This window comes from Hippocampus comes, unplaced genomic scaffold (genome assembly GCF_001891065.2).
Source record: "Hippocampus comes isolate QL1 unplaced genomic scaffold, H_comes_QL1_v1.1 scaffold139, whole genome shotgun sequence".
NCBI classification, from domain to species: domain Eukaryota; kingdom Metazoa; phylum Chordata; class Actinopteri; order Syngnathiformes; family Syngnathidae; genus Hippocampus; species Hippocampus comes.
Window position 1 is genome coordinate 580,042 of NW_017804829.1, and position 17,651 is coordinate 597,692.

A 17,651-nucleotide genomic window follows, 5' to 3' on the forward strand; every position below is an offset into this window, starting at 1 on the left:
CAGCAACACTTGGATAAGCAACGCGATAGAGTGGCAAATGTGTCCATATTATAAGCCAACTATGTGTCTTCACTTTCAACATAACACACAGAAAAAAAAAAGACCCACAACGATACTTGAACCCCTCCTTGAGCCATCACCTTATTATGGAGGAAAGGGTTTGTGTGTCCCTATGATCCTGGGAGCTATGTTGTTTGCGGATTTATGCACATGGCAGGGTCACCTATGGCAAACAAGTCCTGAGACAAAGCATGGCTTAGGATGAATACAAACATTGGACTTGGTTTTCCCTCGCCCTGATGCCCGGGGGCTCACATCCAGAGCCAGACCCTGAGGTGAGACTTGTTGGCCTGATGGCCAGGGCTGCACTCAATAGACCGGGCCAGACACATTCCAAAGAGGCAATATGAGTCCTCCTTCCCATGGACTACTTCACACTAGGACACCCTAGGCCAATTTTGTGATTGTATCATCTGACTTTCAGCCACATGTCTTGGACACTCGGGCGGAGGTGTCAACTGATCACCACTTGGTGGTGTGGCTGGATACGATATGTGGGGAAGATGCTGGTCGAACCTGGGAGACCCAAATGTATTGTGAGGATCTGCTGAGAACGTTGAGCAAAGTCCTGTCAGAAGAAGTTTAAATTGCCGACCCTTGTAGAACTTCACCCACGTCGCGGGGGAAGGCAGAGACATTGAGTCAGAATGGACCATCTTCTGTGCCTTCAATGTCGAGGTGGCCGATCAGAGCTGTGGTCGTAAGGCATTGGGTGACTATCGTGGTGGCAATACCTGGACTTGTTAGAGGACACCAGCGGTAAGGGACACCGTCAAGCTGAAGGAGTCCTATCAGGCCTTCTAGACTCTGGAAGCAGCTGTCGGGTACCGGCTGGACAAGCAGCGGACGGGTACCGGCTGGTCAAGTGAAATGTAGCTTCAGGGGTCGCCAAGTCAAAAACCCAGGCATGAGAGGAGCTTGGTGAGGACATGGAAAATGACTTACGGACAGGTTGGAGGAAATGTTGGTCCACCGTCAAGTGCAGGGAGTAGGGAGCGACCTAAAACAAGCAGGCTATGGCTCTCGAGGAACCGGAGTTCCCTACCCCTGGTCTAGTGTCTCAGTAGAAAGAAGTGTGACCACTCCCACAGCAGCGCAGCACTCCTAGTATGCAAATTTAAACACATCAGGTCTAATCGCATCTGCATAGATACGCCACGCGAAGTGCAGGATTGACACCAGTCACGAATATCGAGCTCTGTACGTCTATTTTGCTTTTTCTTTGACTTCTTTGTGCTCCCACCACATACCTCGCTCAAATATACAGAAGCTAACTTACAACAACACATTTCAGAACAATGGCATAATGTTCTTTGAAATCCAGTGTGTGCAGTTAATCAACGGTTTTGACCCTAGAACGGATTAGTTCTACGTACATGATCTCCTAGTCCACACCCAAGACTACGATTTTTTTTCAAAATATTGCAAAAATTAAAATATCACATCAATCACTAAGATATATTACAAATGTGCTTCAAAAAACTTGTGGTCCGTCCTGCGTGTATCACTTCAGAATCCTTTCAGATGTAAAAATTCACCATGAATAATACATCACAGCCCTGGCTCGCTGCACTGGCCGCTGACCAAAGCAACCGACACTTAACACACACACTGATTATTCTCCACCGTGTGCGATTTGCCAGCAGCCATAAAAGCGGAGAACAGGCGCCACAAAAGGGAATGAAAAACATCACAGGCATATTGACAGTCTAAAGTCCGATAGAAAGCAAGCAGGAGTAACTGGAGCTATTTATCCCACCAGGCCACACTGTGTTGAACAACAAAAGAGCCGAGTGGTTCATGTGATAAAGCTAAATTTAATATTGAGATGTGAATGCCAGCCCAGTCGTTGGCAGTGTAACTGTGTGATTAAACAAATTATAATACAAATACCATATGTAATATAGCAATATAGTCAGTAATATTTGTAAAGAAAAATATCTCCAGATGCGCTGGGAAAAAAGTTACAATTTTTAAAAAATCAGCATCAAAAATATGCTTAGGTGTAGATGTAATCATACTAGAAACCATTGTAAATAGATCTGCTAGTCTCTTACCTCCATATTCAACATAAAGTGATGGGACAACGATTTAACCCATGAATATTATTAAAAACCCAATACGTCGACGTGGCTACAATTGTGGTGCATTGCCAGAATGCAACATGAGTGGGATAAGAATTAGAAATTGGAAAACAATTTTTTAATTTTAAATGAATAATTTACTTAAATTACGGTCGTCCTAAAATAAAAGCCTGGGCATTAATCTGTTACATCGAGGAGCACATTTTATTTGGGAAATGCTTTGGCAACAGATAACTGGTGTAAAATGGGGATTCTAGATTTTAACAAAGCAGCATCCAAAGATGGAGGGGGCAGAGGATGCTGATCCCGAGCAACGTGTTTACTTTGTTATTTCTATCTGTCGAGCTGCAAATGTTTATGCTACACTTACACAACTGACAAGTTACAACAAATTGTCCCTTGTTGTCATATGTGGCACTTGCTTTTGACAATGAATAAGTGTATAACTGTGACAGAGGTTCAATGCTCAGTGGGCTATTATTATTTTCACCTGTCAAAAAAAGGGACAGCCTTATTTTTAAGTGTACAATTAAGCTTATAATTCTTCAGATGGGTCATGTTATTGTAAAAAAAAAAAAAAAAAGCCTAAACAAAGGGTCAAATTTGCATGTACATGATGATTACAAAGAAAAAAAAAGGTCTTGGTCCTAATTTGAATAGTGAATGTGAATGCGAAGAGGCGGCATGTGCGCGAGCCCGTGCACTGTGTCGGTATCTATGCAAATGAAAGCAGAGGGCCATGTGGTTTGTGGTAGGTGTGTGTTGTTGAGGCACAACACACACACACACACACACACACACACACACACACACACACACACACACACACACACACACACACACACACACACACACACACACACACACACACACACACACACACACAAGCAGGTGTGAGAAGCAAGTGCATATATATCTCTCTCTCTCTTTCTGTACCCAGTCCTTCCCACTGTGCCGGGCACACAGACCCTCTTTGTTATCCCGAGTAGGAAATGCAACTGGAGCCAAAATCTGTCCTGCTTTGTGTTTGATGTCATCCCTGCTTTGTTCTCGCCGCCTCCCCTCAGCAAGCACTTGGCCTTGCTGGCTCTGAGATATACACAGTGCAGCTTGGGAAAATGATGGCACTCGTGATGTTGTCCTCGATGTCAGACTTCTTGCGCTGCTGTCTGATATTTGAAGTGACCAGTCCAAAATTTGAGATCATGGAACAGACAGTATCACCCATCATGTCTTGAAAGGCATGCTAACCTTTGCCAGGAGAATCCAACGATTCATCCACGCCAGATGTACGGACTTATACACACATATTTGTGCGTCTGTACACGCATTGTGTCACTTTGGGCGTAGAGACAGAAAATAACATGAAAATCAATGTTTTCAAGTTAGGTTCGCTTAGCAAGTGGCAACACAAGACAGCTGCCGGTGGATTCGTTTCACTTCACACTATGGCGGATAGCATCACTGCTGATCGCCATGCCTACTTCCTGTACACGAAAGACCAAGATTCCTTGCGAAATAGAGCATGTGTATTACACAAACCAATGCTCCGTTCAAAGGAAGTACCATATTTTCCGGATTATATGTCGCAGTTTTTTTCATAGTTTGGCCGGTGGTGCGACTTATACTCTGGAGCGACTTATGTGTGAAATAATTGACACATTCTATTATTTGACATGTTATTTTCACATTAAACCACAAGAGAGGAAGCTAGGCCTGTGTTGATGCTTTCCACGTTGACAAAAAAAAAAAACAACCTACGATGACTCTGACGTCAGCGAAGTCGAAGAGGAAGCACCGTCTCTTCTACCTCCGAAGTTGGCAGAGTTGCTTAAAAGTGACACCGAGGATGAAGATTTCATTGGATTTAGTGATTTGGAGTGACACTGATGGTTTGGTAAACTTGTTAGCATGATCATTATGCTACAGTTATCTGAATAACTCTTAATATGTTACGTGAACATAACCGGGCACATTCTCAGTTCATTGTTTATGCGTCATGTAACGTTAGCATATTGTACTCTTATTCAGCCTGTTGTTTTACTTTTATTTGCCTTCAAAGATGACATGTTTGTTCTTGGTGTTGGATTTTATCACATAAATTTCCCCTCAAAATGCGACTTATACTCCAATGCGACTTATGTATGTTTTTTTGTTCTTTATTATGCATTTTATGGCTGGTGCGACTTATACTCCGGAGCGACTTATAGTCCGGAAAATACGGTAACCCGATCGCATTTATGTGACCAAATATTCGGGTTAGAAAAGGGCACAGGAGTTTTATTTGGCTTTTTAAAAACCCAAATAAGAGCATATTCGGGTTTTTGCACATGTTTACATGGACTTTCAAAACACGAATACTGCCAATATTGACTGCATGTAAACATAGTAATTGATCACTAAGATAATTGTCAGAGGATATACCTTAAGTACACTGAAAGAAGTATATGTAAACCTGACACAATATTAATGTTCCATTTTTTATATATATATATATATATATATATATAAAATTGACACATCCATAGCTACTTACAAGAATTACTGATGTGCACGTACGTGAAAAAACATATAATACGTATATCAAAATGCTAGCTGTCTTTCTCTGTCTGGCGCAACACTTGAGTGGTACCCTTGAACACAAGCCTGAACTATATGCGTGCGTTTGTCTGCTTCTGGAGAACTAGTCTGGCAGAGGGAGTATATGTGATGAATGCTAATGCCACATCTCGCTTCTCATTCACGCCACTCGCACTTAGCCATTCCACATCAAAAGCTTGTTTCATCCCCCGAATAAACGGGAATAAAGGATTTTGTAAATACGGAAAAAGGCTTCAGAGTCAAACTTGTCTTTGTTTGGCATTCTGCACAAATGTCATGCAGTTCGATACATGAACCGGAATTTCTGCCCCTTTAATGACCTGTATAATCTTAAAATGCTGGGGAAATGCTCCATAAAATAACTTGACTTCTTCAAAGATAATGTCAAAGCCACGTGCAGTGCAGCAATAACTAGTCTGCAATAACTAGTCTGTAAAGACTTGGGATTTGAAACCGTCAGGTCACACTTCGAGTCCTGCTGTGGACCAATGTAACAGAAAATGCTAGCGTGACTACTTTTGAGTTGCCCTTTAGCGAAGCACTAACACCAAACCCCCATCTACAGTTTGTCTGCCATTTATATACAATTATTATGTTCATTTGAGGCAGAATTGACTTTCGTTAAAGCAATTCAAGGCAACATTTGGGGTCTTGCGTGAGGACTTATGGCTTCATCCGACCAGAAGTTTGGTTTTGTTCACATGAATGGCTGGGTAGTTTTTATGCTGCTACAACACTTCCTCATGGCTGAGCCTGCATTGCTATGCTGGCAGTGTCGCCTTCGGGCTTTACCTTCACTTGCGGTTTTCCAATATAAAGTTGAATCGCCATGCATTCGACCACAAGTTCAACAAAGATATCATGCAAAGCCTGATGTGCAAAAAAACTTGTGTTAGATGATGCTGAACCTATCAAACTGTGTGTGGAGGTCAGGGATGAAAACTGATGGGAATCGCTGATAGAGAGTGGTAAAAACTGCTGCCTAGTTTTCATACAACAGCTGGAATGTTAGCAGCACCCCGCTCTAGCTGATACCAGTCGACTTTAGAGAGAAAGCAGACTACACCCTGGAGTGGTCGTCAGTCAAGCACAGGGCACATATAGAGACAAACAACCGTTCACTTTTACATTCACACCAGTTCTGGGTGAACTGAACCCATATTGCTTGAACTGAAGTCAGGTGAATGTATCACTGCACCATCAGTGACCATCTTTGTGTAGTCGGTTGCTCCTGTTAACACATCCATCCATCCATCCATCTTTTAATCGTCTTCGACACACAAGGGTCGTGGGTGTGCTGGAGCCTATACCAGCTGTCTTCGGACACTAGGCAGGGGACACCCTGAACTGGTTGCCAGCCAATCGCAGGGCACACAGAGACGAACAACCATTTGCGCTCACAATCACACCAAGGGACGATTTAGAGTGTTTCATTCACCTGTCATGCATGTTTTGGGAATGTGGGACGAAACCAGAATACCCGGAGAAAAGCCACGCAGACGGGGAAAGCATGCAAACTCCACACAGGGAGGCCGAAGCCGGAATGGAACCCTGCACCTGTGCACTGAGGCGGACGTGCTCACCACTTGTTCACCGTGCCGCCCACCTGTTGACATTCCTATATATATAGCTGTATATATAAAAATTCAGTACGACATTTGTATATAGTTCTCAACAGTTCTCAGTCTATGAGTGTTTTCAACAATCATTTATAAGGCTGTATAATATTTTTTAGAGCTAAATCTAGAATTTCAGTCTACAGGGACTTTAATTGTATTTGTAGACCAGTTGCAAAAAAACAACTGCTGTTTGTCCATTGTCTGAACAAGGTTGTGCCTTGCTTGCACCACATTTGAACCACACCCCACTGCTGCCACCTCTGTCTCCTTAAATAAATGAGTTATTGAGATTAAATACCTGCATTGTCACTAATCCAGCTGCCTCATTAGCTGTCCTTAGCTGTCATTGTGGCGAACACATGCTCTTATTCTATTGGGGGCGGCATGGCTCCGTGTTTAAGTGATCGTTTCCTAACCTCGAGGTTTGTGGTTCGATCCCTATATAAGTGACAGCCCATTTACAGCCTATTCATTCTAGCCAACATCACATTTGATGTGCTCCACCCATCCAGACAATTGCAAGCATATCGTCTTTAACTTGCATACCCGTAAAACAACAGAGACTCTGCAGCATGCGTGTATCAAAGAGATTCGAGGTGCAAAATTGTTTGTTCAAGTCAACAGTGGCGCAGGTTGCGGCCGAGCTGCCGCAGATAAGATTCAATGTGACACTGTGATATTTTTACACTCCCAGCAGGCAAACACCGACTAAAACAAAGCTGCATGTTTTTTTTTTTTACAGTGTGAAATCTTTTTTGGGGTGAAAAAAAAAAACAAATCACACACCCCACAGCTATTTGTGTCAGTTGCTGATCTCCCGAGAGATGATGAGGAAGTGGAAGTGGAAGTGGAAGTTGAAACTGCCACTGCCACGCGCTAACCTGTTCACTGTGGGCTGTTGGTTGCTACTTGAAGATGATCTCTCTGTCAATTCATACACACCCATTATTTAAACATCAGCCGGGCCATTCACACACACTCATAATGTAAACATGTAGCACTCTTTACTCAGGACTCAAAAGGTAAACTTCTGTCTGTCCAATCACATATTGTAGACACAATTGTATGCTCAATCAGCCTTCCATTGTCCCCTCCCACCGCGTCTGTCAAGTACGTCAGCGACGGGTTGCTCTTCACCTGATGTTGCTGTGTCACTTGATAAGACGAGTACATGGACGACCTCTAGCTGTCCCTTTTCCCATCATCCCTCTTCCTCTCATCAGGCTCCGCCAAGCAGTCGCCCTTCACTTCAGCTTTCTCTCTCTCTCTCTCTCTCTCTCTCTCTCTCTCTCTCTCTCTCTCTCTCTCTCTCTCTCTCTCTCTCTCTCTCTTTCGTTCTTTGGATCACTCGTCTCCTCATCTATTTCTTTCTTCCTGCCTGCCCTCATTGTTCGCCTTCATTATCAAATGCTGCCACAATGTCCCCTGCTGTGCCACCCAGATTATTTATAGCCAATGAGAGGCCGTCGGTGGCACCCATGTTGAGAGGAGAGGCCAAGGCGGTTACTTGCGCTGCTCACACTTTTTACTACAACGCAAGCAAAGACACACAAAGCAAAGTTGCTTTCCCGCACCACTTACTTGTCTTTCAGACATGACGTAGAGGTGAGCTCGGTCCAGCGAGAATGCCATATCTCGGAGAATGGGGCTGCTGTCCTTCATGATCGACACCGTCTCGTACTGGACGCCGCCGTGCGGAGGGCCGTCTATGCGAATCTGAGGAGGAAGACGGAGCCGAGCGTTAAGGACAGGGACGACCGTTGTCGCTTTGCTTGAAATTTGTTTAGCACTTCAATTCCCATTTTGACATAGAACATCGGTAGGTGAATTTTTGTGTGTACACAGTATATTAGTGATTGTGACTTGGACAAAAAGAATTAAATAAATACTGATGAAACTGATCTAACCACCAAGTGCTCTAAAGTCCTAAAAATCTGAAGGATTCTTGTGCAGACACACCAAACAACAATATCTGGAACTCGACCTGAAAATAAAAGTCCCCTCTTCACTCCACGACTGATGTAATCTTACACTGCTGCCACGTCTAAGCTTTCTCCAGAGTCTCACATTTGCTTCAGTGGTCCTTTTTCCTGCTGCCTTTACTTAATACGGAAGACCTTGTTTTCCACCACTGATGTAATTTCTCAGCCTGTCTTGTTCTGTCTGCTGTGTACAATATGGTCGATTTTTTTGTGGTTTAAAGTAAAGTAAACTGACCACAACACACCGTGGCTCCGAAGAACTGAGTCAAGCTTGTAGGATGCGGGGAAAAAATAAAAATTTTTCATCATCTTCATTCATCCATCATGAGTAAATTAGTTACAAGAAAGGATGTTCCTTCTTGGATAAAGGAACAGATGACAGACGATAATCTGACTCTGACAAGAAACATCTCCAAATCTTGTTTGCTCACACCATCGACATTAACAAATAATCAAATCGTATTCCTCATTTTATTTCTACAGAGGCCATGTTTGTAAGAAACACAAACATCTTTTTTTTCTGGCTGATTGCACTGATGAGAAGAATATTTGCAAGTGCCATGATATGTTTAATCTACTTAATTAGTACTCCACTGTCAAAAGCCCAACATGCGTCAACACAAGCCAAGTAAAAGCTTCTGGATTGTGTTTCGTATGTGTGTGTCTGGGTGTGTGTGTGCTCTTAGAATGTGCTCTCGTCTGTTGTTGCAAAAGTGAAACTAAAGATTGCAAAGGGTGGGGGAACTGTCTCCATCTGCAGAGTCTGTCAACGGTCTTTAAATCTTGTCGAGAAAGAGCATGGGGAGGGGAGGGCAGTTTTATGCTTGGTGCGCATTCACTTTTTGTTTTACTGATTTACTCTCAGGGAAGAGGTGACTGGCTGACCCCTGCGATGCAAGATGGGGTTACCACTAAATTATTAGCTGATATTATTAGGCCTTTGAGAAACCTTAGCTCTGTTTATCTTCCGTCGGACTGATGGATGATGGGCTCCCCCAATAAAATTTGGAACTAGGGGCTAAGTTACCACAAAAACAGTGGGAAAAGCCACGTCCTATAAATTCCTCCCTCTTGGACCCATGTAACCTAATGCCAGCGCAGTTCCCAAACTAGGTGGATCAATGTGAATCTGAAAGGTCATCACAAGGTTACCGATGCATAAGCGATGTCTTGAGATGTGAAATATGCCCCCCCCCCATGTGAAAGCTGATGGCTCTATCATTCGCCGATGACCGTCAGCATTCCTCCACCCCAACGTTCATCCGTCTATTCAGACGCTGACAGCATCAGAAAGCAGGCCGACACTCAATAAAGCATCACAGAGGGGAAAGTCAAGGTTGTAAGTCAGTCAAGAGAATATGTAGCGAGAAGGTGGGACCGGTGCTGTTGTGTTTGCAAAAATGGTATCCAATAGCTTGATGGCCTTTTCCAAAAGCTGATGAGTGGCTCACATGATGAAAAGGGTCATCATGTTGGAAATAAAAACGACACATAGAAAAATAACAGACACACACCCAAGAGTGAAACTTCATGGGAAGGAAGGAGACATTGAATTTTGAGAGCAATTATAAGAAAGATACATTTATTTTCACCGATAATGCAATCATTATGGAAAGCATCCACCAGAATCATGACAGCAGCATTTTAAAACTGTTTTCATATGTAGGGCGCATCGCATTATAAGGCGCATAGAATAGAAGCTACAATAGTGGCCGCGGCTGCGTTATGCATCCACTAGATAGAGCTATGCTAAAGGGAATACAATACAATACAGCTTTATTCATATAGCGCTTTCACAACCGCTGAAGCTGTAACAAAGCGCTTTACAGAACATTTGAAATAATACGTCCAAAAAGTCTGAATATTGATCCATATATAAGGCGCATCGGATTATAATGCACACTGACAGCTTTTGAAAAAATTGAATGCTTTAAGCTGCGCCTTAAGGTGCGGAAAATACGGTAAATATTTTTTCTTACATTTTTATCTGGGTCTACATGTGTAGAGGCCGATTCCGTCCGGACCCTTCCAGACTCCTGACACTTACCTTATTCATACTGTTATATCTAGCCTTAAGTTTATTATTTATGGAATCGTAATGTGAATAAAATGAGAGAGAAGGAAGGCTTTCAGACACCTCTGGACTGTTGCGGTACCTTGCCACATTCAAAAACCCACATCCCGTTGCTATTCATAATGCCACCCTGATCTTTTATAGTTGCTGTAAGTTATGGAAAGAATGTTTCATTCACACAGACACGCCAATGGCCGCAGAAGCACACACGAGCGAGGTGTATTTTGTAGCATGTGAAGCCGTTCTGCGGGATCACCTCTGAGTGGGCGACACAGGCATGCAAGGGGAAAATGGAAACGGAGGAACCAATGTTTTACGGACCATTGGACCAAAAATAATTCAGTGCAAAACGCACTCTTAACCACACCACCTACCATCTTGTAGTACCTGTGTAAGTAAATCTGGTGCCCCCACCCCCCAAAAAAACTTCCATTAGCTACACGTTGCAGCCACTTCAAACCATTTCCTGTCCGCCCCATTAGGCTTTATTTTACACACTGGGTGTCAAGGTTGTTTTTTTTTTTCTGCAGTGCCGCCCCTTTGCTTTTCGAGAACACAAACCTAAAGAGCCACCCAACGTGTTCCGTGGTGAGTCCCCCATGATCCTCATAGCTCAGTGCATTAGCCAGTCTTACAGAGCACTAGAAACTCTAAAAGGACATAAAACATCATGTTTCTCCTCTATTGACCACAGCGACTGCGAGATTACTTTTGATTGGATTCCTCGCTTGCCGCACGACAAGAATTTTAATCAAGTGTTAGGTGAAGTGAGCTGACTCACATCCAAAGCAGTCAGACTATTGCGTATTTAGGGGAACCGTTACTGTTGTTAACAGCTGTGAAGCTCTCGTTACACTTAAAACTAGTTGCCCAATTCGAGATTCCATTGAGCAGTATCGCGATGACGCCGATAACTGTGACACATTCAGTCATATGCGGGACAAGAAGTGGTGCAATGGGACGGGCAGCAGGAAAGGCATGGCAGCAGCATCAGAGGCACCCTCCTTGTGGCTACGGGCGCCAGAGCCAGAGGGGTGCTTTTGATTCGAGCATGTAAGCACCACGCAAAAGCTGTTTGAAGGTTGACCAAATTCCAATTCAGATTGGCCTTCTCTCACTTCCCATTTCCGCTCCCTCTCCCTTTGCCCGTTTTGAACAGCGAGCCAGACCGTGAACCCCCCACCGTGTGAAGCAATTTGCTGAGTGGAAAGCAGTAAATAAAAGCAAAAGTAGCGGTGCCTCCAAATGCGTGTCTGCATTTTGCTTTGCGGAGGTTGCCATTCACAGATAAAAAAGAAAATAACTTGCGGCAAGCCAATGTTATTCCGCTTATTCAAATGTAAATCATAGCGCAGAAGATCTGAGCCTCAGATTGAGCATTCTAAGAATTTTCTTATTACTTATGATAAAGTGGTGATTCGTTTTCGGAATGCTTGGCTGATGTTGCAGCTTGACTGAGCAGACACTCTCGTTTGTAAAGAATATTTCTGCTTTAAGAAGCACAGATGCTCACGATTACCTTCAGCGATGTTTTCTCTTCAGATTTAGAAAAGTCTATTTTCTCACCTTGGCCTGGAGGGAGGTTCGCGTTTATGCATGCGGATGCTGGTGGACACGGGTGGTTGCCAACAACAACACGGCCATTTGAAGGAGACAAGTACTAGGCCACCGGGTTTTCGCGACTCAAGCAGATTGTAAGCCGCAAAGGGTTGACCTCAACCAAATAACAATATAGAAGACATTTAACACTGACACCTCACACCAGGAAGCTAGTCAAGCAAAGATAGAAAAACAAAAACCTACAATTTGCTCTGGAATTGTACAGATGGTACATAGTATACTGCCTACAGTGGAACCTTTTTTGCTTTTACTTTTTTGTGAATATGTCAAAGACCATTGAAAGACAAACTGAACTTTGACAGAAATGATCTAAATGGTCGAAATGCCGCCACATTGACACTTTTAATGTGTCCACTGCGTTGAAGGGAACATTGAACAATTAACCCACCAGAGGGTGCTGCTCGAAATGCTAAAATGGATCCAAAAATGAAGAAGAGTAACATTTTAGAATGTTCTCATTCAGAGGACTAAATCAAAGGCTGTGATGCTCTGTGAGGCCATGAAACACCGCAATCATGTATATATGTTTTGCACTATACGATTATTTGTTTCAGGAAGTACTCCAGCACAAACAGCTGTAGTACAAGTATGTTTGGTCCGAATTGTAATTCCAAGGTTTGAATATTATTACAGACCATAAACCCAAAATAAGAATGGAAGGCTCTTTAAATATCCATATGGTATTCTAAATCATGAATAAGGCTTGAATTGATAAGCACTCCAACTAAGGGTTTTGGAAGTTTTCATTTCAGTTTCAAAGACTGTTGAAAATGATTTGTTTCTACGTCATAAAGGTTTTATGATGCTGACGGTCATAATTTCCAAAGGCAAAAATTGATTCTAAATTCAAGTAAAGTGGATTGTATTCTATCCTTTGTTCCGCTGTTGCATGTTAGGATCTGGAAATGAAAGATTCCCATTGGCACGTCTGGCAGCAACAGTATCTCCTGCATCTGCGCTAATCCAGTTCAGCCATCTTGGGTGTCAAAGTGAGAGACATTCTCCTTGCCTCGCCAATCCCACGCACTGGATTATACTCTGTAAAAGAACACTGCGCCACCTTTTCTTTCTTTTGCTCTCAATGCACGGACACCTGACACTTGTAGTTTCCCAAAGAAGAGGCTTAGCTGAGGAACATATCTCGTTTTGAAAGTCGAGTGATATCTTGAAACTTGTGAAGGACACAGGTCAGAAGGATTTGACGGCGTTGACAATAACTGTTTTACCGAGCAATTCCAGCCAATTTAACAGTAGAAATTGCGTTGCGCCTTAGTAACAGACATTGAATGATACACCGACAGGAGGTTGACAGGTGAGGAGTCTGGAGTTTCACGCAGATACAAGGTTGCCTACTTGAACATAAGCATACACATATATAGAGTATAATGAGCTCAGTGTGTATGGACTTGGCTCCAGATGGTTTGGCTTGAGTCTGTGGAAACCCAACGTCGACCCGATTTAAAACAACAGACAAAAATTATCTCACAGTTTGTTTTACACCTCAGCTATGCATGAAGTGGACTTTTTCAACTGGAGGGTCAGTGGTTAAACTGCAGTGACTTTCGTGTGCGTGTGTGCGTGCGCCCGTGTGACCATGCCACTGAAGGTTTGCATCAAACTGTGAGGGGGAGCTGGTAGGCAACTTGTCAGTTCGCCCTACTGGGAGCTACAAACAGTGACAGATGACAGCGTGTTGTATGGGTACTGATTTCACCTTTGACTTCAACTATCACAGGCACCTTGGGCCGTATATTATTTAACATCTGTTATGGAGTTCATGCTTAGGGAAAGTTCCAGAAACTTCCCATGGTAAAATTAACCAAAATTAAATATTTATGGAGTTTTAAACTTATACAATATCTGGACCATAAATGGAAAGGATTTGTTGTTTTATATATATATATATATATATATATATATATATATATATATATATATATATATATATGTGTGTACGGACATTCCTGCATGGGTTAGATCGTACATTTTTTGGACATACTCTATCTGCCCCACTACACTAAATATATACATAAAAAAATATCTATTTTTTAAATTTTAAATATAACGGTGGGAAGTGTACCAAGTGGCTCACAGACTGGCAGTTGGGGACCCCTGAAATCAATCATAGATATGGTGCACTTTGGAAGTTTTGATATTGTTTCGTAAGACGCCACGCATTTTTTGATGTACACAGAATTGATAAGTTGAATCATTGGGCAAGCAAAGAAACACCCCTAGGAACAATTTCTGGGAACTGGTTCTCAAAAAAAAAGAAATGGTTTTCAATTTCCATGGCAAGAGATAGATGACCACAACGCATTCCGTAGAGATCGTCTGGTGTCATTGTTATACCAAAGATTTATCTTCATTCCTAAATTGAACCACACTAAAATGGTGTAACAAACGAAACTATGAAGCCATCTGATCCCATTCAGAAAAAAAATCATCCTCAGAATGCAGAAGCATGAAAAGCTAACTCGCGTAGCATCTAATAAGATGGCAGGATCTGACATTGTAGCGCCGATCTCTATCGACAGACACAAACACGCCTTTGCATGTAGCTCTTGTATTTCTTGACTTCAGGTGGACTAAAATACAGACTACGGCTGCTTCTTGTGTGTCTTTCTTTCTCTTTCCTTCATCGTGAAGTCTCGCTCTGTCTCGATAACGCATCTAATCCATCACCGCTGTCAGGTTGAAGAATTTATGTGTCAGTGGGGAGAATGCCGTGTAGAATTGGCCGTGTGTGCTGTGTGGGATGGCTCGCACCAGCGCAGCGTTTCTGTAGTACAAGACACGATCCCATAAGTCATACTGTTGTTAGCCTGATTCTCATCGGAGAGGCTTTTACGTGGTGATACAAAGAAGAAACATGGTGTGGAGAGAGCAAAGGCGGTCAAGGGGGACTATAAATCCAACATCGATTTGACCTTTTATTTGTGCCTATCTTTAATATTTCCTTTCATGCCTTACAAAATATTAAATTTCCAGATAAAGAAGACACATTTGTAATATATGTGAGACAAAATGTTAATGCATGCTCTCCTGGAAAATTGAGATTTTTTTTATGTTTGATGTCTCAGGTTGAGAATGCTTGACAAAGGAATAATGACAAAAGGTTAGAGGAAGAACGATCATAGATGAAGTACACGTGCTCACTGCACGTGTACTATTTACAATTTAAAGCTGTACCCTCAGATAGCTATCGTGACTATTTTGTGTTTAACGTGTACCAGAAACACTTCACTTCTAGCTTTGTCATACCCCAACAATCATAAGACATCAAAAGAGAACAGTGAATAATGGACCACAGAAGAGACACATCCAAAAATGCCCCAACGATGTCAATAACAAAGTTCTTGAAATTACCTAAATGAATTGAAGAAAAAAAAAAATAAAAATGGAAGCTAAAATTGACAAAAACATCACCGTCAACGAAATGCAATGAAAATAAGAGTTAAAAAAAACAATAACTAACTGAAACAACATGTTGTGTTGACAAAACTAATAAAAACGAAACAATAAATATAGCGCAACATAACGTATTTGCTCGTCAGCCCGGTCACTAGCCCCATAAATAGCGGCTGTCCACTATAAAGCTAAATTAAATCTGTTTCAAAAAAACAAAAACTAATCAAAAACCAACACATCAGCTCTAATACGAAATACAACAAACTGAATTTGAAAAAAGTCAGAATGAAGTAAAGCCTATCGACAATGAAAAATCCCCAACTCTAATAACCCCTGGTCCATTTGAAGGAGGGTTGCAATTTGTCTTGGTCTGAATCAACACTGAAGCGCATTTCTCTTCTGAACAAATTCCAATGCCACTACATCTACTGAAATGACCTTTGGTCAATACCGAGTAATTACTTCATATTTTTGGCCAGGCACCATAAAGCTTATTGATTTGCCTCCGAGCTTTACGCACAAAGTCTTTAACCTACTTTACATCTTCGCTCATGAATGCCAGATTGGAAGACAAGCACTCCGTAGGCAAGTAATCACGTGATGACCTTTCACTTTGTCTAATGATTTCCGTCAGAATCGGAACACATCAGCTTAAAAGGCTAAATGTGCTTTTTTAATATCGGACAGTATATTTCATTCTATTAGGTACGGAAAAGGGCTTTCACGGTGTCCTTCACAAACTAAGGCCGTTTATAGTCAGGGGTCGTGTGATTGTCAGTTCTCAGGCGGTTTTCTAGCAAAACAACAATTTCAAGATTCGCCCGCTGAAGGGTTGACGCATTATGAGTTGGCGTTGCTGGTCATGACACACATGATAAGAAATGTGCATTATGTTTATGTTGCAAATAGAATTATATTCCTATTGATTACGAAATGTGCATTACCGCGACCTGCGAGACTTAAAGGAACATTGCTAATTTGAAAGAGCATAAACAAGTGCAGTGTGCTGGAATTTTGAAACAACATTGTGAAAAGTATGCTTATAAAATGGCAAATTAAAATACAAACAAATAATGTTGTAATATTAAATGGTGAACAGTCCAGTCCCCTTAACCCTGAACAGGATAAGCTTTAGACCAGTGGTCACAAACCTTTTTGAAGATGAGAGCTACGTCTAAGTGGCGGCACGGTGGACGACTGGTTAGCAAGTCCGTCTCACAGTGCAGAGGTACCGGGTTCGATTCCACTTCCTGTGTGGAGTTTGCATGATCTCCCTGTGCCTGTGTGGGTTTTCTCCGGGTGCTCCGGTTTCCTCCCACATTCCAAAAACATGCGTGGCAGGTTAATGGAACACTTTAAATTGTCCCTAGGTGGGAGTGTGTGCACGGATGGTTGTTCGTCTACGTGTGCCCTGCGATTGATTTTATCCACTCAGTTTTCAAAAAAAAAAATTAATCAACCAATTAATCAGTTATGGTCATCGATTAATTCAAGACCTTACACTGCACAAAAGTGTTGATGTGAATGATTGCTTGTCTATATCCCACTGTTGACCAGCAGCCAGTCCGGGTTCTATCACTCCTCTCTTTTAAAGTTAGTAGGGACAGGCTGCATCTTTGTTTGAAAACAAATGAATGATTGAAGTCAGCATGATATCAAGATCAAAATAATAAACTGATTTGAGGATTCATCCCCACAGGACAGCAGGACAAAGGGGTCTGAAAGCTGCAAGTTACGAGACAACCATTCAACCATGTTATAATCCAAGCCGTCTGTGCAAACATCCTTTGGAACAAAGTCTCACCAAGGTTTGACAAGCAGCCATCTACGTACACCATGTCCATAAGCCATTCAATTCCATTTGAGTGCTGTAATGTTGCTGTCGCTGCCGTAACTTACAACCTAAAACATGATTACATCAGCACTTTCTGCCTCATCACCCCTCCCACCCCCTGAGTCGAAAGCAGAGACCACAGAGGCCATGTTTGGATGAGATCAGGCCTGAATACTGGTAAGCCCAAATACAGACATTACAGCACAGCAGCAGAAGAATGAGGCACCATGTGAGGTCTATATTTAGCTCGAAACACCTACCAGAGGGCCATGCGCTCGTGATGGGCGCGGGCCAAGGAGGTCCACGGGGAGGGAAATTGGATGGATAGTCTTCCTCTTTAGTACTCAGGAGTGTCTGCATGGCAAC

General features: G+C 42.4%; 1 protein-coding gene across 1 annotated transcript in view; it reads right to left on the bottom strand.

The window, feature by feature from the left end:
- The window catches only part of plxna2 (plexin A2), a 157,644-nt gene that overhangs the window by 96,619 nt on the left and 43,374 nt on the right, over positions 1-17,651 (bottom strand). Inside the window, exon 3 of the mRNA XM_019866573.1 lies at positions 7,946-8,080. Coding sequence (XP_019722132.1) covers positions 7,946-8,080 — 135 coding nt within the window. The remainder of the gene's footprint in view (positions 1-7,945; positions 8,081-17,651) is intronic.